The following is a 21299-nucleotide window of genomic DNA, read 5'->3' as shown; positions in this document are numbered from 1 at the left end:
GAAGGCAATAAAATAACACACGTGGGGCCTTACTGCACCTGGGTTTTCCTGAACCCACAACAGAGCTGCAATTGACAACCACTTCCGCGCCCCCACCAGTTCCTCGCGTCTGTCCCTTTAAGTACCCACGCGCAGCTCTCAACCCTCCCTGAGCCAGGGCTCCCGTATCTTATACACAGACGCGCGCGCAGTCCCGAGCGCGGCCCCTCTCTCCCCTTTCTCCCGCCCACACCAAGCTGCCCTCGCGCCTTGATTGGCTAAGTACTCCAGCGCCGGATAGTCAACATGGCCCGCGTGCAGAGCCGTGGCTCCTTGCGGGCCAATTGAGGTGGGTTTTACTGTGCAGGCTGCCTCAGCGTCGCCCAATGGGAAGCGGCCTTCTTGACGGCGGCGCATCCGGACTGAGTCCGTCTGAGAGGAGCTTGAGCGTCGCTGGTGGGGCGGTGAGGAGACGCGAGGCCCGGGCAGGTGAGGCCGGACTGAGCTCCTTGTCCTTTCCCGGCAGTAGCTAGGTGGGAGGCTGTGGGGAGCGTTAGGCGCGGGAGGCCCCTTGCCTGGCGGCGAGGCCCGCCCTCCCTGTTTGTGGTTGGGGCGGAGGCGGCCTCCCAAGCCTGGGGTGGGGCTCCGGGAGTGGCGTGGGAGGCCCGGGGCTCCCCCCTGGAGTCAGACGGGCCTAGCTCCGAGCGGGCAACGTTGCGCGGAACTTCTGTCGCTTGCCTGGGAAAGTTTGGTTTCCCGAGGCGGCGGTGGCGGGCGTCTCATGATTGTAGGCCTGGCGTGAGGATCCCCGGCCCCGCGTGCCTCCGCTCTGCTCCCCCGCGGGGAGGCCGGGACCTGGGGACACTCTGTTCACCTCGCTGCCACCTCGTCTCTTCTCCGGGTGCCCTGGGCAGGGGCTTCACTTCTTCTACTCCCCTGCCCCATTTGCACGCTGCTGCCTCTCCCCAGGCATGCTGAGTGCGTAAGAATCTTATTACCCTACTCAGTTGGTAGCTGCATTTCATATCCTCAAGCGGGCTGGGCCTGGCATGTTGAGACATTCACAGCGGAAGGGCAGAGGAAAAGGTATAGAGACACTAGGAGAAGGAGAAAACAGTTAAATTATGCAAATCACCTTGACTTATTGCCTGCTTTGTGGCAAGAGTACCCTTTAATAGGAGTTTAAATATGGGCAAAGAAGAGGTTATGTGAACCAGCTTAAGGAATTTTTGACCATTCTCTATTTTTATTCCTCTTATATTTCCACAGCAGAAATATAAAGTTGATGGTTGCTGCCTACAAAGTTATGTATAAAAGGTCTGACACAGACGTTATAACTTTTTTCTGTGGTTTGGCTTACCCATGAATTGGGCCCTACCAAATTCACAGTCCATTTTGGTCAATTTCAGGGTTATAGGTTTTTAAAAATAGTAAATTTCATTATTATAATTATTTTAAATCTGAAATTTCATGGTATTGTAATTGCAGGGGTCCTCACCCAAAAAAGAGTTGTGGTGGTGGGATGGCAAGGTTATTGTAGGAGGGGTTGTGATACTGGTGCTCTTACTTCTGCACTGTGCAGACAGTGGCACTGCATTCAGAGCTGGGCAGCTGGAGTGTGGGAGCCCAACGCTGAAGGAAGAGCCAGTAGCAGCACAGGAGTAAGGATGGCATGGGTATGGCATTGCTATCTTTACTTCTGCACTGCTACCTGCAGAGCTGGGCCCTCAGTCAGCAGTTCAGCTCAGCTCTGAAGGCAGCAGCACAGAAGTAAGGGTGACACGGGTATGGCATTGCTATCTTTACTTCCCCACTGCTTCTGGTTGGGTGCTGACAGCCCACAGCTGCCACTCCCCAGCTGCTCAGCCCTGAAGGCAGCACAGAAGTACGGGTGGCAATACCACAATCCCCCTTAAAATAAGCTTGTGACCCCCTTCTCCCTCCCCCCGCAACTCCTTTTTGGTTCAGGACCCTTCCTCACTTTGAGACACACTGGTCTCCCTCATGAGATTGGCATAGTATAGGGTAAAAGTGCACACAAGACCACATTTTATGGTCTGTGATGTGTTTTGTTTTTAGGGTAGGCTGGGAGAGGTGGTGCTAGCCCGTGGGGCTCCCCAAAGCACGGGGCCCAGAATGGTTGCTAGAGATGGCTCAGATGCCTACAGGCCAACCAAGACTCAGGGCTTATTGAGCTAGGCCAGGGGCGGGTAAACTTTTTGGCCCGAGGGCCACATCGGGTTTCTGAAATTGTATGAAGGGCTGGTTAGGGGAGGCTGTGTGCCCCTCCCCCCCCCACCAGCCAGGTGTGGCCCAGCCCCTGCCCTCTATCTGACCCCCCCCCTCACTTCTTGTCCTCTGACTGTTGCCCCATCCAACCCATCCCCCCAGGACCCCTGCCCCATCCACATCCCTCTGTTCCCTATTCCCTGACTGCCCTGGACCCCTGTCCCTGACTGCCCCCTGCTGCCCCATCCAACCTCTCCTCTCATTCCTGACTTCCCCCACGTATGCTTTGGCTTTTTGGCTGCTTTTGCCCCTGCTGGCTGGAATCTCTGGGGCTGACTCTTATACAGCCCACGTGGTGAGGTGGGAGAGAGGAGACCCCACCTGGGTCCCAGTGCACCCAGAGTGAGAGGGTTCTCTCCTGCACAATTCTGGATCCAGTGGCTAACTGAGTGGAGGGGTGGTCTGGTCCTGATGCGGCCTCATTATACCACTCTCTTCCCAGTGCAGCAGGCTCAGTTTCTTCCACTGTGTATTGGTTTACATGCAACTGTAAGGACTAGAAATCATTTTTTAAACAAAATGAAAGCTTTCTTTTTCAAAATGCTTACCCTCTTGTGGGATGGTGTCTCCTGACATTCAGCTTGCAGGACCTTTTTCAAAGCTATGCCTGTTAGGGGTGAACAAGCCCTCTCTTCTGGGGCTGAACCTTTGTTTTCGTGCCCTACATGGGATGAGACCCTCCTCTACCGCCCCAATTATTTCCATTCCTATGCTGCTTCAACTAACCTGTATTGTGTCTGGTTTGCACCAGGCAGATTTTAATTACACCATGTTTCCCAGGACTAGTGAGGTGGGTGGTTTTTTTTATTTTGTTCTTCTTTGTTTTAATATTCTGTCACTAATGGCATAATTTGAAGATAATGATTTGCTCGAGGTAACTGAGACTATAACTTGTCCTGCAAAGCTTATTAGTGGTGATGCCCAAGAAATAACTCTTGAGTCTAAGCTCCAATATTTGAGTGCCAGCAGTTACAAAACTGTAAACAGAGCTTACTTATCATGGAAATAATTATGGCAATATACGTGGAGACTCCATGATATCTCTTACTTTCTCATTGAAATGCACTCTGATTGGTTGTCTGACTTGCATTTGAAAACACCTGGCTCTATCATACTTAACTCTTCCAGAATTCACAGGCAATTCTGTGATCTCTGTAGAAAGAGCTTGTTCTAAAAGTTGTACTGTTTTTTGTTTCCTGTCCTTCTCAAGTTTTCTCTAACTGGAAGAGCTCTGTTTGAAAGTCCCCCTTCAATAAGTGTTGAAACACTGGGAAAGTTCCAGAAGACTAGAATAAACCTAATGTTACAGATTTTAAATAGGGTAAACAGGATGACCTGGGTAATTACAGGTAGGGCAGCGAGTCTATCATGTAGGTCACCGATTCCATGACTTTCCATGACCTCCATGACTTCTGCAGCAGCTGGTGTTGGCTCAAAGCACAGCAGTTTGGGTGTATGGGATGGGGCAGGGAGTTGGGGCGGGGGTGTGTGTGCAGTTCCTGGCCAATGGGAGCTGCATAGCCGGTGCTTTTGGCGGGACCAGTGCGTGGAGCCCCATGCTCTATCTACCACCTTGGAGCTGCAGCTAGGACACCTGGAGCCAGGTAGGGAGCCCCTGCCAGCCCTGGCAACTGCCTTCAGCACCAGCGGGGTTTCCAGGCCATGGCCTGTCCCCCCACACCCTCCAGCACCAGCAGGGTCCTGGGCCAGTGCCCCTGGACCACACACACACACACCCGCCCCTCTCAGAGCACCCGCAGCCCCCCGCCCAAGTTTTAGTTAGGGGTATATAGTAACAGTCATGGACAGGTCACGGGCCATGAATTTTTGTTTACTGCCCGTGACTTGTCCATGACTTTTACTAAAAATACTCATGACTAAAATGTAGCCTTAATTATAGGCCAGTCAGTCTGACATTGATCCCAGGGAACATAATGGAGCAGCTGATAGAAAACTCAGTTAATGGAGAATTTGAGGAGGGTAATGTAATTAATGCAAATCAATATGGATTTATGGGAGATAGTCTATCAAACTAACTTGATATCTTTTTTTCTAATTAAATTACAAGCTTGGTTGATAAAGATAATAGTGTTGATGTAATACTTAGACTTAGGACTACATGACACTGATTTTAAAAACTAGAATGATATAAAATTAACATGCACACATTAAATGAATTCGAAGATGGCTAACATAGGTCTCAAAATTTAATTATAAATGGGAAATATCATCAGACGGGTATGTTTCTATTGGATCTTGCAGGAATTGGTGCTTGGCCCTACTGCACTCTTTAACTCTTTTATTAATGACTTGGAAGAAAATGTAAAATCACTGAAGTGTGCAGATAACACACATACTGGGGGAGTGGTAAATAATGAAGAGGAAAGGTCACTGATACAGAGTCATCTGGATCATTTGCTTGAGCACAGCTTCTCAATGTCTGTTTAATATGGCTAAATGTCATTGTATAAATCTAGGAACAAAGAATATAAGCTATACTGACAGGATGGGATGCTCTGTCTTGGGAAGCAGTGACCCTGAAAAAAGATTTGGGGGGATTGGTAGATAATTAGCTTAACATGACCTCCTGCAATGCTTGGAGGTATAGACATGGGAATCTTGAATAGGAATAAAGAGGTTATTTTATGTCTGGCACTGGTACAACTGCTGCTGGAATAGCGTGTCCAGCTCTGGTGTTTGAAATTCAAGAAGGACATTGATAAACTGGAGAGAGTTCAGAGAAGAGCCATGAGAATGGATCAAGGATTAGAAAACACACCTTTTAGTGACTGAGCTATTGAGTCTGTCTTTTTAGCTTAACAACGAGAAGGTTAAGGGGTGACTTGATTGTAGTCTGTGAGTATCTACACAGAAAATAAATATTTAATGATGGACTCTTCAGTCCAGCATAGCGGTTCTCAAACTGTGGGTTGGGACCCCATAATGGGTCACAACCTTGTTTTAATTGGGTTGGTAAGGCTGGTGTTAAACTTGCTGGGGCCTGAGACCAAAGCCCAAGGGCTTCAGCAATGGGGTCACAGGCCCCCCACCTGGGGCTGAAGCCCTTGGGCTTTGGCTTTGGACACCTCCCTCCCCTGCCCTGGTGGGGCTCAGGTGAGCTCAGGCTTCGGTCCCCCTTCCTGGGAACATGTAGTAATTTTTGTTGTCAGAAGAGGATTGTAGTGCAATTAAGTTTGAGAACCCCTGGGAGCAGAGAAAGGTATAATGCAATGACTGGAATTTGAAACTAGAACAATTCAGATTGGAAATAAGGCATAAATTTTTAGTGGTGATACTAACTAATCATTGAAACAATTTGCCAATGGAAGTGGTGGGTTCTCCATCACAAATTATTAAATCATGATTGAAAATTTTTCTAAAAAATATGCTGTTGGAATTTTTTTGGGAATTCTGTGGCCTGTGTTATATCAAAGATCAGACTAGCTGGTCACGTTCCTTCTGGCCTTGGATTCTGTGATGCCCTAAACTTCTAAATTCTGATGCCTCAGATTTCTAGGAGATACGTAAGTGCTTGCTACTAGAATATTGCAGCAGCAGTTGGTGTCTTGATATTAATTTATTATACCTACCATGTAGGAGATTGGCCTTCCTCAGAGCTTGCTTGACACATGGCAATAGTCAAACTGGGCCTTAGGCCCCAATCTACAAAGGTACTTAGGCACCTATATCCCAGCCTTTGGCTCCTAAGTCACAATTGTAGGCTCTACTGTGATAAAACTCCAGCTGACTTCTGTAGGTGCCTAAATTTGGTGCCTAAATTTTCAGGGAAACATTCTCTAGGTGCAGAAGTTTCTGCGTCTGTACACGTGCATTGCTGCCTCACTTTAGGTTTCCTGAACCTAAACCCCAGATCAGTGCATGAACCAGGGGAAGACAGGCATTCTCCCATGTGGGGCTTGATCAGGTAGGTATGCTCAGAGGTTGCATACCAGATCAGGTTTAATTCAAAATCTGTCTGCTGGAGGAGGAAGAGGGAGGTTGTGCCCACCTTAACTCCTAGCTCATTGGTTAGAACACATACCTGGAATGTGGGAGACCTGGGTTCAGCGCGCGCGCACACACCCTGGAATGTGGGAGACCTGGGTTCAGCGTGCGCGCGCGCGCACACACACACACACCCCGCCTCAAGAAGGGAGAGGATATGAATAAGGGTCTCCTACCTCTCAGGAGAGTCCTCTAATCACTGAGCTATGGGATATTCTGATGTAGGGCTCTCTAAATCTCTCCTATTGAAGCTATTCCATTTGGGATGAATATGCAAATAGTCACTGGGTCAGAGAGACTGAGAATAAGACTGGTGTTTAGGGCCAGGTATGAGGTTTAGTGTGAGGGAAAGAGACAGAAGAAAATGCTGGAAATACTGCATGCTCTCTCTCCTCTCTCAAGTTTGGAAAGAGTATGGGAGGAAAAGACTAGGAGGTGGAAAAAGGGGAAATCTTGATTATTAAAACTTCTGAGTCAGGAGTATTTCAGCTCTTTAGTTGTACTGCCCTTTGTTATGTTTGTATTTGAGAATATGTATGTGCACTCCTGTTTGGGACAGGAGGTAAATGAGATGGCTAAGTACTGGGTAACATAAGAGGAAAAAATCCTGTTTTAGAAAAGGAGCGGGGAACCTAAATGGAGATTATCAAATAGAACTATCTTACTGATACATAACCTAGGCTTTAACACTTTTGTTTTTAGTCTATAGCTCAGGTTTTATGATGCCATAGGAACAGATTACAGGCTGAAATACTTACTTTTAAGGGATGCGAAGAGCTATTTAGCAATTTAAAAAGAAATATTCCATGAGTTCACATCCTAGAACAGCTGCTCATAAACTTACATTCAGATATGATGCTCGGTGTGACCAGTCCGGTGAAAGATGTACAGTACATAAGATCCTGCTTATGGCTGTTGATTGTTCCTTAGCAGATCCTACAGCTAGTATTGCAAGCATCTTGAGGTTTTAATCAGATTTTGATAATTTTATATGAGAACAGTATTTTGTGTCTTAAACATTTTATATTTTAATTTGTAGGTGGATACAAGCATACAGATGGCAGATAATAGGTAAGTCAGTATGCTCTCAATATCTGTTCTAAACAGAAATTATTTGCTACTTACCCATCTTCAGAGCTCACCAGTATCTTAGTGAGTGGTTCTTTCATGAAACTTGGCAAATCAAAAATAGAGAAGGCTATCCAGAACATTAATGCTTTATCCCACAAAAAAGGAAGATGAATTGGTGCATAGGAAGCTAAGAATGTTGCACAAATGGTCATGTGTAAAATCACTCTGTTCTTAGTATTGTCTACTTCTGAGGGCATTCTGCGCACAATATTTAAAAAATTCTGCCAATTTTATTTGTCATATATATGTGGATGCTCCAGCATGGCATTGGGGAGCACAGGCCACTGGCTGCACAGAGGTGGGAGATCACTGTGCAGCCTCCACCCACCCAGACTCAGCGGTGAGGCTGAACCCAACCCTTACATAGTGCAAGGACAGGGCCAGCCCTACAGAAACACGCAAGGGCCCCTCCAGGAGTGGGCAGGCAGGCTCAGCAAGGCAGGATCCAAGTGTGGAGGGTCTTAGTGTGGGGGGGATTCAGGTGTGTGTTGAGAGGGTTTGCAGGTGACTCAGTGGAAGATCTGAGGGTGGAGGAGGATCTGGATGCACAGGGGCTTGTTGGAAGGTTCTGGGGGTAACAGTAATGGGATTCTGTAGTGGGGTCCAGGCGAAGGTGCAGGGGTCTGAGTGAGGGGGGGAGAGCTTGGTAGGGGGCTCTGGGTGTCGGGGGCTCAGTAGAGGGCCCAGATGCTGGGAGGAGTGGGGTTCAGTGGGATGGGGATCCAGGTGCAGCTAGTTGGGGCTCAGTGGGGTGGGGATCTGGGTGCAGGTGGCTCATCAGGGTGTCCAGATGCAGGGAAAGTGGGGCTCATTGTGGGGGTGTTTCTGAGTGCAGGAGGGTGGGAGTGAGGCTCAGCAGGAGAGTCTGGGTATGAAGGGGTCTGGATGCATGGGGGTTGGGCAGATGGGGGAGCAGCTCACTGTACAGGGATTCCACTCCCTGCAGCTGAGGAGCAATGGGTGCAGGAAGCAGGGGAGTTTGTAGAGCTTACTACAGCTGAGGAGAAATTTGGGGGTGGGTCTGACCTAGCCTCGGATGCTGTGCAGGGGAAGAGGAAGTCCCCTCCTCCCCAGCCCAGCTGGGAATAGCAGCTGACCCCTGCGCAGGGTAGGAGCCATCCACTGGGTCTTCCCCAGTCCTGCCCCTGCCCCACGGTGATTTACCTCTCTGCCGACTGCCCTGGGCACCTGAAACTTACTGCTGGGGAGGGTTGCATGACCACTCTTGTGGCTTCCCTTTGTTTCCCCATCAGAAAGTCCTTTTTTTCTGCAGGGAACATGTGCTGTGGTGCAGAATTCCTCCAGGAGTAATTGTCTAGAAACTGTAATATATTTTATTCAGAGGTCTTAAAATAACTTCCTTGGTATCTAAATGTCCATCTAAAGTTTATCAACATAATAGTTTAAGTGGTATAAGCACTTTTCAGTTTGCTGGTAAGCTAGTCTTATTTTTTTAAGAAGAGCAAGGTGAGCACAAACTGAAATTGCAACTTTTTTTCTAATTTGTTAAAAGTAACTGCTTTTATTGCGATTCAGAAAAAATCCCTCTTGATCTGATGTTTTACAGGGAGAGGGAAATCTGATCTTTGAGGCTCTGTGCTGTATTTAATTCTTCTGGATTGTATGCTTTTGTAGAGTCCCAACATTGCTCTTGCCTCATTGGGAGAGAGTCCCCAGTGTAATTACTCCCTTTTGTACTAATAAGATGTTGCTTATATTTTAAGTTCCTCAGGAGAAAGAACATATCATGACTTTGATCTTGTACAAAGCTGGACATGATGCACAAAACATTATTCCTACACATGAAGGACTTTGCTTCTACCAACATCTAATGTTCTAAAACTATGTTTGTGAACTAGAGTTTAGTAAAAATACACTGGTCTCTGAAACAGAATTTACATACTGATAGCAAAGGTTCAGCTTTAACTAACTTGCCCTAACAGCTCTCCTTTTACCATCTTTAGGACAAATCTGATTCTCAGCTTTCTCTAACTCTGTGGTAATCAGAGTGGCTTCTTTGACTATTTAATTAGAAATATATTCCCTACATCTGAGTAGGGAAATAATATAAAATGCTGCATCTGGCATATATTTTTTTAACTTTCATAGATGCTAGTGTATCAAGGCCCTACTTAACTTGCGATATTGTGGAATCTGCAATTTCCACAATTTTAGGCTTCCACTGCAGTTTTGACAGTGGGAGCACCAGGTGGCCAACAGTGGAAAAGTAATGGACCACAAATAATAAGGTCCATTATTACTTTTCTGAAATTACCCATGAGTTGTCTGCAACTCAGCCACAATTTTTTGATAATCATCCTGCAGTTCAAGTAGGGCCTTGCACATTGTGCATTACAAGTGTATGGACACATTGCCCTGAAGAATTTACAGTCTAGTTAAGAAACAAGAGTTTATGAAAAATTGTAAAAATACGTGTTTCCTTGCATTTGAATTTAGAGATTTTGTTCAACGGATTCACAGACTGGGTCTGTGAACCACCAGTGCCTTGGGGAGCACTTGCTGACCAGCTACATGGTGCTGGGTCCTTTTTGTCTTCAGCAGCTAAAATGAGTAAAAGATGGCTAAAAATACTTCCGTTTCCCTGTATCACTTTTCTATGTAAGTAATTGCTGTAGCTGCAACAAGGTTATGCTGTTGTGAATGAGTGAGGAAGTCTACATGAGCGCAAATCGTAGTGGAGATGGTTCACAAATTTACCTTCTAATAAAATATGGTTCACTCTGTTAAAGTTAAGGAACGGCTGACAAAGTCCAGTCTGCACTTCAGGTATCAAGAGACATAACTATTTACATTTGATCTCTCTGAGCCTTCATGTCCAAATTATGTTGCTGAGGAAGCTTTTATAGCCAGCACATCTCCCAGAACTTGGCTTTAATGGGTTCATATGATTTTTTTCCTTCTAAATGTAAACGCTGATTGTTCCTGAATTTCAGGTTATTCAGATTTCAATAAACAAATCCCCAAATATGTTTATCTGAAATTCTTGTTCTCACAGGACTTTTTAGGTGTGGTGTTTTGATTCCTATGCTCAGAGAGGCTTTGAATGATTAGTTTTACCTATATTTCTCCTTACCTCACTATTTAAAGAGTTTGGATCTCTCCACTCTTAAATGAAAGTCAAATAAGCCTTGCTCAAATACCCTGTGTCACAACATCCTCCTGGCCAAGTGAGGATGGATGCAGCTCCAGGGTCACTCAGTTGATTTGAGAGCCTTCCACACGGGGTTAGGTGTTGACTCTACAGCTCCCTCAGCTTCTTACTTTCATGAGAGAAAACAATTAGCTTGATATCCACACTCTGATATCCAGGTCAAAGACATCTGAACTCAAAGTACTGATGACAACAGATGTCTTTTAATGGAATCTACATATTTTTAACTTCTGTTGTGCATCATTCTTTAAAAATAGCATTCTTTTATTTGCAATATAAAATACTTTCAGTGATTTCATAATTAGATGTAATAGCAAATATTGAGCCGGTGTTACCTTTTGATGTGTAAATCTAACTTTGGCTTCTTTAGTAAAGCAGAAGATGCTGCGTCAGATTCTGTGGAAGCTGCTAAACATGCAAGTGATAAAAAAGGTAAGTGTGAATTCTAAGTAACTGTATAAGGTTATACTAATCGTGGTAAGTCTCCTGTTTCTCTTGTACGCTGAAATCCTTTTCTATACACCTGCAAAAATGTTTACATCGAAAATGGTGTATGCATGTGTCTCTTTAAGGCTCTAGTAGTGACCCGTAGTTAAGGCTGAGAGGCCATTTCTAAGTTTTGACCAAATCAGTTGATCCAGTTTTGTTCAAATGTGAAAACCCTTATCTTTGATCAGAACATTTTGCAACTAAATAAAATCATAAAATAGAAACTTCAGACTTGGCTTGTAAAGCTCTGGCAAGTTTCTTCAGAGTTTGAAGATCATTAGTTGCATATCTTTAAACATTTTAAAATGGACAGTCTTTTGTGCACATCACATTTACAAATACATTAGAAGCAAGAGGAAGACCAAGGACAGTGTAGGCACATTACTCAATGTTGGGGGCGGGGGGAACAATAACAGAAAATGTGGAAATGGCAGAGGTGCTTAATCACTTCTTTGCTTCAGTTTTCACCAAGAAGGTTGTTGGTGGTTAGACATCTGACGTAGAGAATGCCAGTGAAAATGAGTTAGGATCAGAGGCTAAAATAGAGAAAGAATAAGTTAAAAATTACTTCAAATTAGAGGTCTTCAATTCACCAGGGCCTGATGAAATGTATCTTAGAATACTCAAGGAGCTGACTGAAGCGATATCTGAGCCATTAGCAATTATCTTTGAAAAGTCATGGAACACAGGAGAGATTCCAGAAGACTGGCACTATATTTGCCCTGTTCCAATCTATAAAAAGGGAAATAAGGACAGCCTGGGGAATAAGGACAACCCAGGGAATTACAGACCAATCACCTTAACTTCTGTACCCAGAAAGATAATGGAGCAAATAATTAAGCAATCAGTTTGCAAACATCCAGAAGATAGTAAGGTGATAAATAGGTCAGTATATCTAACATGGTGTGTGTATATATAACAGTCAGACGTGGTATAGCTTGACTCTAGTCTCACGTGACCTCATAAACAATCTAGGGAAATCCAACCTAGATGGAGCTGTTATAAGGTGGGGGCAAAACTGGTTGGAAAACCATTCCCAGAGAATAGTTATCAATGGTTCACAGTCATGCTGGAAGGGCATTATGAGTGGGGTCCCTTAGGGATCTATTCCATCTCCAGCTCTGCTAATATCGATTTTTTTAGATAATGACAGAGAGAGTACAGTTATAAAGTTTTCAGACACTACCAAGCTGGAAGGGGTTTCAAGTGCTTTGGAGGATAGGATTAAAATTCAAAATGATCTGGACAAACTGGAGAAATGGTCTGAAGAAAATAGGATGAAATTCAATAAGGACAAATGCAAAATACTCCATTTAGGAAAGAACAATCAGTTGTGCACACAAAATTGGAAATGACTGCCTACAAAAGAGTACTGCGCAAAGGGATCTGGGGGTCATAGCAGACCACAAGCTAAATAAGTCAACAGTGTAACACTGTTGGGCCCGCCCCCCCCCCCCCCCCAAATGAACATGATTCTGGGATGTCTTAGCAGGAGAGTTGTAATCAAGACACGAAAAGTAATTCTTCGGCTCTACTCCAAGCTGATTAGCCCTCAACTGGAGTACTGTGTCCAATTCTAGGTGCCACATTTCAGGAAAGATGGGGACAAATTGAAGAAAGTCCAGAGAAGAGTAACAAAAATAATGAAAGGTCTAGAAAATATAACCAATGAGGGAAGATTGGAAAAATTTGGTTTGTTTCCTCTGGAAAAGAGGGGACATAATAGTTTTCAAGTACATAAAAGGTTGTTCTTAATCGCTGAGGATAGGACAAGAAGCAGTGGGCTTAAATTGCAGCAAGGGAGGTTTAGGCTGGACATTAGGAAAAACTTCCTAACTGTCAAGGTGGCTAAGCCCTGGAATAAATTGCCTAGGGAGGTTGTGGAATCTCTATCAGTGGAGACTTTTAAGAGCAGGTTAGACAATCATCTGTCAAGGATGCCCCAGGTAATACTTAGTCCTGCCATGACTGCAGGGGACTGGACTAGAAGACTTCTCGATATCCCTTCCAGTCCTATGTTTAGTTCTTCACTATATGGGATTTTGAACATGCTTGAAGTCTGTTCGCCAAAGAATGTCCTTTGTTGGTGAAGACGGGGAAAAAACCTTCGGCTGAATCTTTCAACAAATTCTAAAATTCAAATTAAAGACTTCATCGTCTGTGCACACACGGTGGGATTCATTAAGGTTGCACAGGCAACCTTAATACTGGTATCGCATAATCTGGGTGCTTGATTTTGCAATCTTAAATTTCTTTCATAGGTGTTTTTGGTGAATTTAGAAATACATTGGGGCCAGCACCAAGCGCCTAAAATGCTTTCAAAACTGTATTTTAAAAAAAGCAGCTTTTATGCTTAAAGGCCAGCATACTTAAACCCCATGCTTCATATCAGGCTACCAATCCCTACTATTAAATTGTATCAAAAATCTTTCCGAGGCTTTGGCAGTCTTAAACTGTATGTGAAGCTTATTAAATTTGAGCAGGCCACTAGGGAGGGAGGGAGAGAGAGAGAGACAGATAAAAAGCATAGATTTTTCTACTAAGAGTATCTTGGGGCTTCCCATGGCAGAATTTAACTTTGGGAGCATTGCAATAGATCTGAACTCCCACAGTGGGACATGGGAAAACAGGATCTTTCAGGTTATTATTGGCTCCCACACCATCTGAAGAGTCTGGTAAATTGTAACCAGAATCTTGAATTGTATTTGAAAATGAATAATGGCCAGTACAGTGCTCATAGCACCTTGCCAAGCTCAAAAGCTAGGCTGCTACATTCTGCATTACTCAAAGCTTTTGATCATTTTAAAGGACAGCCCCAGTTAGTTTGCAACCTGTCCAAAAATATAACACAGTAGTTTTCTGTGTTCTTCCCACTCCCACCTCCTGTTTAAGACTAGTTCAAGCTCTTGAGCCATGCCTAAATGGAGGGTAGAAGAACTTGCAAGTCCCAGATGCTCTTCAGGGAAAATTATGAATCCACCATGCCCCATCACTCCTGTTGTGAACCTTGATTGCAAAGGTTGGCCATACTTCTCAACTGGAAAAGGTGCAGTTGGCATCCTCGTGTCCTTCTCAGATGCAAACTAAGGAAATGTGGTCTACATGAAATAACTATAAGGTGGGTTCACAACTGTTGGATAGAACATACTCAAAGATTAGTTATCAATGGTTTGCTGTCAAATTGGGATGGCATATCTAGTGGGGTCCCAAAGGGGTCAGTTGTGGGTCTGGAACTAAGTCCATTAATGGAAAATACTGAATAGATAATGGAAAGGAGAATATGCCTATAAAATTTTCAGATTACATCAAGCTAAGAGGGGTTGCAAGCACTTTGGAGGATATGATTAGAATTCAAAAGGACCTTGACAAATTGCAGAATTGGTCTGAATTCCTCAAGATTAAACTCAATAAATAGAAGTACAGAGTACTTCACTTAGCAAGAAAAATTCAATTGCCCAAATACAAAATGGGGAATAAAGTGGTACTGCTGAAAAGAATCTGGGAGTTACAGTGGATCACAAATTGAATGAAAATCAACAATGTGATGCAGCTGTGAAAAAGACTTATATCATTCTGGGGTATGCAAGACATTGGAGGTAATTGTCCCACTCTGCTTGGCACTGACGAGGCCTCATCTGCAGTAATGTGTCCAGTTCTGGGTGCCAGATCTTAGGAAGTATGTGGAAAAAGTGTACAGAGTCTGGAGGAGAGCAAGAGAAAATCTGAAAGGTGTAGAAAATCTGGTGCATGAGGAAAAATTGGGGGGGGGGGGAGGCAGAACCCTTGGCATTTTTAGTCTTTAAAAAAGACTGAAGTCTTCAGATATATTAAGTACTATTAAAGAGGACAATGATCAATTTTCCTCCATGTTTACTGAAGATAGAATAAAAAGTAATTGGCTTAATCTGCAGGAAGCGAGATTTAAATTAGGAAAAAGTTCGGTGTATAAGGATAGTTAAGCTCTGCAATAGGCTCCAAAGGGAGGTTGTGAAATCCCCATAATTGGAAGTTTCTAAAAAGTTGTACAAACACCGGTCAGGGATGGTGTAGGTTTACTTGGTCCTGCCACAGCACAGGGGACTAGACTTGATGACTTCTCAAAGTTCCTTCTGTGCTACATTTCTGTGGTTTTGGGATTCTCCGTATGCATTTTCCTGCCCATCAATATCACTTCTCTTTCTGGTTTGAGCCTGAACCAATTTTGCTGCTGTTGAAAGTCCAGTACAGTGGTGATTATAGTTATGATCCAGAGGCTCAATAATATTGCTTAATGGCACTACCAAAATATTAAATATAGCACCAAATCAATCCTAACGTATTCAGATTTGTATTAAGAATGTTTTTATTTTCATAGAAAAGCTAGCAGATCAAGTGATGCAAAATCCACAAGTCTTGGCAGCTCTGCAGGAGCGACTTGACAGTTCGTCTCATACTCCTTCAAGCTATATTGAAACGTAAGTACAATGCATATCTCACTTTCAGCAAGACTGAAAAAATAACAGATCAGAGTTACTATTTAGTCAGAAAAATGGAAATGTCAGAGTATGGTGTGTTGCTGCTTTAATAGATGGTGCAGTGGCCACCATTGTAGAGAGGAGGACCCAAATTGCTCTCGATCAGTTCCACAAACTACTAACCTAAGATTGCATCCTGATAGGAGAGTAGTTCAGTTTAGTGGTAAGTTAAAACTGAACACTACTCAGACTTTATGCCCATCTTCAATTCCCTTTAACTGGGTTTTGGATGACTTCTCTGAGATTGCTTCTATCATCATCTCTCCTCACTGGATTATGCTTGGGTTTTAGAACTGAGTTCTCTAGGGTCAGTACTAAGATATAAAGTGAAGGGTTCAACACTTCTGAAACTTTCTCTTCTGCGTGAGAGTGTGAGAACAGGCTAATCTGTTCAGGGAAGCTTTTGGAGGTTTGGTTCATATCTGGGAATTTGGCCTTGTTTTGTCAATGTATACATTTATATGTTCCAGAGTACAGCCCATGAATACATGCTTTTCTCTACAAAATACACAATTATTTTCCACAGAAGGGTTGACGTAATTGTAATTGCACAAACTTAGATGTGAAAAAAGAAGTTACTTTCTGCCATCTGAAATATAGGGGAGGCTGATGGTTTAGGGCAGGGGTCGGCAGCCTTTCAGAAGTGGTGGTGTGCTAAGTCTTCATTTATTCACTCTAATTTAAGGTTTCGCGTGCCAGTCGTACATTTTAACGTTTTTAGAAGGTCTCTTTTTATAAGTCTATAATGTATAACTAAATTGTATGTAAAGTAAATAAGGTTTTTAAAATGTTTAAGAAGCTTCATTTAAAATTAAATTAAAATGCAGATCTTCCCGGACTGGTATCCAGGACCCGGGCAATGTGAGTGCCACTGAAAATCAGCTCATGTGCCACCTTTGGCACACGTGCCACAGGTTGCCTACCCCTGGTTTAGGGGATGGAAGATAATAGCAGGGATCTTAAACTCTATTTACCTTAGGGTCAGTGCCAGTCCTCAAATCCTCGTAGCGGGCCAATAATGTCACTGAAGATGGTGTTCAGAAAAGAAAACGTTTATATTGTATTTTTTATTTCTAATTTCTTAGAAATAATAAAATTGTCATACAACTTTATACAATTCTTCCCCTGCCAGAGAGTTTAGTTTCAGAGGAGCAGCTGTGTTAGTCTGTATAAGCAAAAACAGTGAGGGGTACTTGTGGCTCTGTAGAGATTAAAACATTTATTTGGGCATAAGCTTTCGTGGGTTCTAGCCCATGAAAGCTTATGCACAAATAAATTTGTAAATCTAAGGTGCCATAAGTACTCCTTAGTTTTCAGTGTTTGCCAGACACCTGGCAACTCTTCAGTTCTGTCAGTTTGTTGATGTTTGGCCTCAGTGACTGAGCAGTTGAAACCTGCAAGATTGCAGCAAGGTGTGCTTCAGATAGTTGTTTGGTATTTTGACTTGTTTATATTCATTGTGGAAAAGTGATGCTGCCTCCATGGCTGACTCTGCCCGGCAACTAATGATGATATCTTTGTCCCTCTCCCCCAGGGAATGGGAGCTACGGGGTGGGCAGTGTCTGTAGCGAACACTGCCAGCAGCGTGGCTGCCTGCATCTCTCCTCTGCCAGCTGCAGTGGGAAGGTTCTTGGGCTGCAGGTGGCCCGCGGGCCAGGAGTTTCAGACCCCTGGTAATAGTATCAAGGACAACATGGATAAGAAAAGATTCTTATAAAGCTTTGAAATGCCCTGTTAAAAAAGGAACATGGGGGGGGGGGGGGGGGGTGTTAAGGCTAAACCAAAGCTTCCTATGACTAAAGAGTATAGCTATAATATCAGGATAATGCACAATGACTATTAGATGTGAAGATGCTAACTTTCTAGACTTACTGAGCTGTTTATGTCTAGGTTACCAAAAGCAGTAAAAAGAAGAATTGATGCCTTGAAACAACTCCAGGTGAAGTGTGCCCATATAGAAGCTAAATTTTATGAAGAAGTTCATGATTTAGAGAGAAAATATGCAGCCCTCTATCAACCTCTCTTTGATAAGGTAGGAAGACTATAAAGATCTTTTCAAAACTGCTGTTTTCTCAAACTTCCTTTGTTTGGAGGTAAATAGAGAAGAGTAAAATAAAAACAAATAGAAACAAATGATCTCTCCTTTCTCTTTCCTCTTCTTCCCCCCCCCCCCCCCCCCCCCCCCCCCGCCCCCAGCTGCCTTAAAGAGAAACTTGGATTACCAATCTAGAACTCTAGCTCTTGTTTTTTTCTCATCCTATCAGATGTTCCATATTGTAAAAACTGTACTTCCAGTGATAAAGGCTGGGTTAATTACTCCTTTCGTAACTCTAAAGAGGGGAACTGTTGGAGAGCTGTGTAAAGCACTCTTTCCTATTCCTCTGATTGTATTAAAAACTCCAAGATTTATGGACAGTTTTCCTGTTTACAGGATTCTATAGCTGGTGCAATAGCATATCCAAAGCATGTTCTTGATATCACTACACCAGCACCGGTCAGTCAGTTAGGTCTTCTGCAAGGCCTGGCACTCAGATTAGTTGACTATATATTAAAAAATAAACAAAACCTCACAAAGGAATGAAACCGGCCAACAAAACAAGGCAATACCTTGAAAATCCCTGAACTTGTTGCTGGGTGTAAAAGAAGGTATATCGTGAGTCTGTATCCTATACCTGGTCTCTTGGGTTTATTAGAACTGCACTAGATAGTACATTTTAGCAACTTTTCTAGATCCCAGCCTCCTCACTTTAAAAATTGTTTCAAAAACCATAACACACAAACAAAACTATTGATGCTATGACAATATTCATAAGTCACGCTTTCTTTTGTTTACATTCAATAATGGGAAAATAGCAAAAACCTTTCTGGAGGTGGAGGGTGGTATAAATTTTCTCAAATGTAGACGTCTGCACAAAATAGACAAAGATTCTTCTCTTTGACAGAAGAATTCCTGTAATTGGTAGAGAACATTCTTTAGTACAACAGATTGTTTGTTCTTGATGTGTGCTCTTGGTTCATACCTAAATTTTAGCTTTAACATTCACCATGTTAGATATAAATAATAATGAACTCTTTGGAGACAATTTCATCCTCTGTCTGTTCATGTCTTCATTTTCTTTGCATAGCTAATGCATTTTTCTGTGTAATCGATAGGATTGTAATTGGACTTCTCTTATATGTGAAAAGTGTATTTGTGGCCTGCTGCGAACTCCTACAATTGATACCTGTGACTCTGAATTTTCTGACATTGACCATATCAAAAACTGTAGTGTTTTTTATAGTGGGACAGATTCTCAGATGGCGCACAGCTTCTCTACTCTGGAGCATTGGCAGAATCTGGCCGAAGGAGGCGCATACTACTGTAGGGGAATCTTCTGGTGACATAGAGCTAGTATACTGGTTTTGCACTAGCTCTCCTTGCTGCTGGCCAAGTGTGTGTGGCTGGTTCTTTACTAAGCCCTGCTGGTCTCTGGCTGCATTTTCAGCCTCTTGGTGGTGTTGGCAGCCTGTGTAACTCAGCCATTAGGCTACTCCAAAGTTAAGTTGAGGACTTATCTGGTGCAGAGCCAGTGAAAAAGTGAACTTTATACCATATTTGCAGTCTCCATCTTTCCTCCATTGCTGTGATCCTCTGCTGCGGCTGAGGATTTCTCTTTTGTACAGAACTTTTTTTTGCTCCCGTTGTGTAAGGGTCTCTAGCAAAAGTGCAGCTAGTGCGTGGTCTATATTGGAAAATTAAGTGACAGTTATCCTGACCTAGGAGTGTGAAAATTCAACACCTCTGAGCTATGCAGTTAAACCAACCTAACCCCCATTGTAGACAGTGCTAAGTCGACAAGAGAAGCCTTTCCATCAGCGTAGGTAGTATCTTCACAGAAATGCTATAGCAGCACAGTGGTTTATTTGCAGACATACCCTGACTGCTATACAAGAGTAGGAACAATAAAACTGTATTTGACAACTTTTTATAGCCAAAGTATTTGAGCTAAGTTAGTTTTGCTGACAATCAGTTGTACCTTTTTGAAATTGTAATAAAGCACAATACAGACAATTGTGACTTCCGCTTTTTTGATTTCACTTTAAACATAAGTATCTCCAGTCCTGTTTAGTTCATTTATGTTGCTGTTAATACATGTGGTAACCACCGTAATCAGTTGTCTGTTAGCTTCATGCTCTTACCCTAATAATCGGGGGTACTTATCTATTCTATTAGTAAGTCAATTGTTTTCCTTGTTTTGTTTTTTTAAGGATTGTTTTGCAAGCTGGAAGTCATTACGAGAGAATTAGTTTTTGTATTTTGCCAGAGGCAGTAATTTTGCCCAACCTTTCATAGCAGCCCAGGGAATTGTTCAGAGTAACCTTAATTACTGCTTTAATATTTTCTCCCTTAAATGTATAATTCTCTTGTGCAGAGAAGGGATTTTGTCATTGGTGAGGCTGAACCTACGGATGCAGAGTCAGAGTGGCACAGTGAAAATGAGGAAGAAGAAAAACTAGCTGTGAGTAGAAACAAACTAATCATTAGTTTGAAAATTTGATAAAGGACTAATTTTGTTTCTCTACCCTGAAAGATACTGTCTTAAATCTAATCTCTTTGAAATCTAGATTTCTTATAGAACTCTTGTAATAAGCACAAGCCTGGACTGAACATAATGACATATAGGACTTCTCTACACGAACAGTTAGTTCTTGGCAAGTTGGGGTGTGAATTTAATCTACCCCATTCTACTCCACCATGGACTGTCTGTGGACCTTGCTGACATGTATTAAGTTTAATTATCTTTGATATCATCCTTTTTCAAGAGGACCAGATCAAAGTGTATTATCAAACGAGTTAATGCGTGTCAGCGGGGTCCACACAGATAGTTGGTCCATGGAAAGCTAGCGTGGCATAGATTCTTACTCTAGCTTGCTGTGAACTAAATGTTTACATAGACAAACCCAAACTTGATTCAGTGTTCTAAAATTATAATCCAGTTTACTTTTAATTTTTCACTTAAGCAAAAATACCTAAGATAAGAAGACTTGACTTAACTCCTCTCCCTTCCTGTTATTTAAGGGCCAGTGTTGGCACAAGAGCAAATAAATAGAAACTGCCCAACAGTAAAATCAGGTTTGAAATTAGACAAAGGTTTCTAACCATCAGAGGAGTGGAATTCTGGAATAGCCTTCTAAAGGGAGTTGTGGAGGGGAAAAACTTAATCTGTTTTAAGACTGAAGGTGATAAGTCTGTGGAGGGGATGGTATGATGATATTGCGAACAGCCATCATGGATTGTCCATATGCCATTGTAGACAGTATCTCCAGCAGTTGGAGACAAGACACCAGATGGGGAGGGCTCTGAGTTACTACAAGTAACTTTACTAGATGTATGTCTGTCCTGGATTTTGAGCACATGTTCAGGGTATAGCTGATTGTCATATTTGGGTTTGGGAAGGAATTTTTCCCTAAGTCACATTAGAAGAGACTTTGGGGTTTTTTGCCTCTCTCTGTAGCTTGGGGCACTGGTCACTTGCTGGTTTGAACCAAAGTAAATGATGGATTCAGTGTAACTTTGAAGTTTTTAAACGAAGATTTGACGACTTCAGTAACTCATCCAGAGGTGGTGTCCCTACTACAGGAGTGGATCGGTGAGGTTCTGTAGCCTGCAGTGTGCAAGAAGTCAGGTTGGATGATCATGGTTGTCACTTCTGGCCTCAAATTCGCCATTTAAGATTAAA

At 43.1% G+C, this 21299-nt stretch overlaps 2 protein-coding genes across 8 annotated transcripts in view; one reads left to right on the top strand and one right to left on the bottom strand.

Moving 5' to 3' along the window:
• The first annotated feature begins 362 nt into the window (after positions 1-362).
• Positions 363-21299, top strand: part of NAP1L4 (nucleosome assembly protein 1 like 4) — a 50856-nt gene continuing 29919 nt past the window's right edge. For 3 of the 5 annotated variants that reach the window (XM_050953729.1, XM_050953732.1, XM_050953733.1), the window contains exons 1-6: positions 363-468; positions 7313-7344; positions 10947-11008; positions 15420-15519; positions 17470-17611; positions 19992-20078. In XM_050953729.1, the coding sequence (XP_050809686.1) occupies positions 7331-7344; positions 10947-11008; positions 15420-15519; positions 17470-17611; positions 19992-20078 (405 nt within the window). In that variant the 5' untranslated portion in view covers positions 363-468; positions 7313-7330. Of the gene's footprint in view, positions 502-769; positions 1066-7312; positions 7345-10946; positions 11009-15419; positions 15520-17469; positions 17612-19991; positions 20079-21299 lie in introns of those variants that run through there. The other 2 variants (XM_050953730.1, XM_050953731.1) reach the window with 2 other exon arrangements.
• Positions 15639-21299, bottom strand: part of SLC22A18 (solute carrier family 22 member 18) — a 224632-nt gene continuing 218971 nt past the window's right edge. The window contains exons 13-14 of one of the 3 annotated variants that reach the window (XM_050953712.1): positions 18440-18529; positions 15639-16603 (exon numbers count right to left, since the gene is read on the bottom strand). In XM_050953712.1, the coding sequence (XP_050809669.1) occupies positions 18472-18529 (58 nt within the window). In that variant the 3' untranslated portion in view covers positions 15639-16603; positions 18440-18471. Of the gene's footprint in view, positions 16604-17636; positions 18530-21299 lie in introns of those variants that run through there. The other 2 variants (XM_050953711.1, XR_007774503.1) reach the window with 2 other exon arrangements.

Source organism: Gopherus flavomarginatus, chromosome 5, assembly GCF_025201925.1.
Source record: "Gopherus flavomarginatus isolate rGopFla2 chromosome 5, rGopFla2.mat.asm, whole genome shotgun sequence".
NCBI classification, from domain to species: domain Eukaryota; kingdom Metazoa; phylum Chordata; order Testudines; family Testudinidae; genus Gopherus; species Gopherus flavomarginatus.
This window is presented reverse-complemented; position numbering and strand designations above follow the sequence as displayed.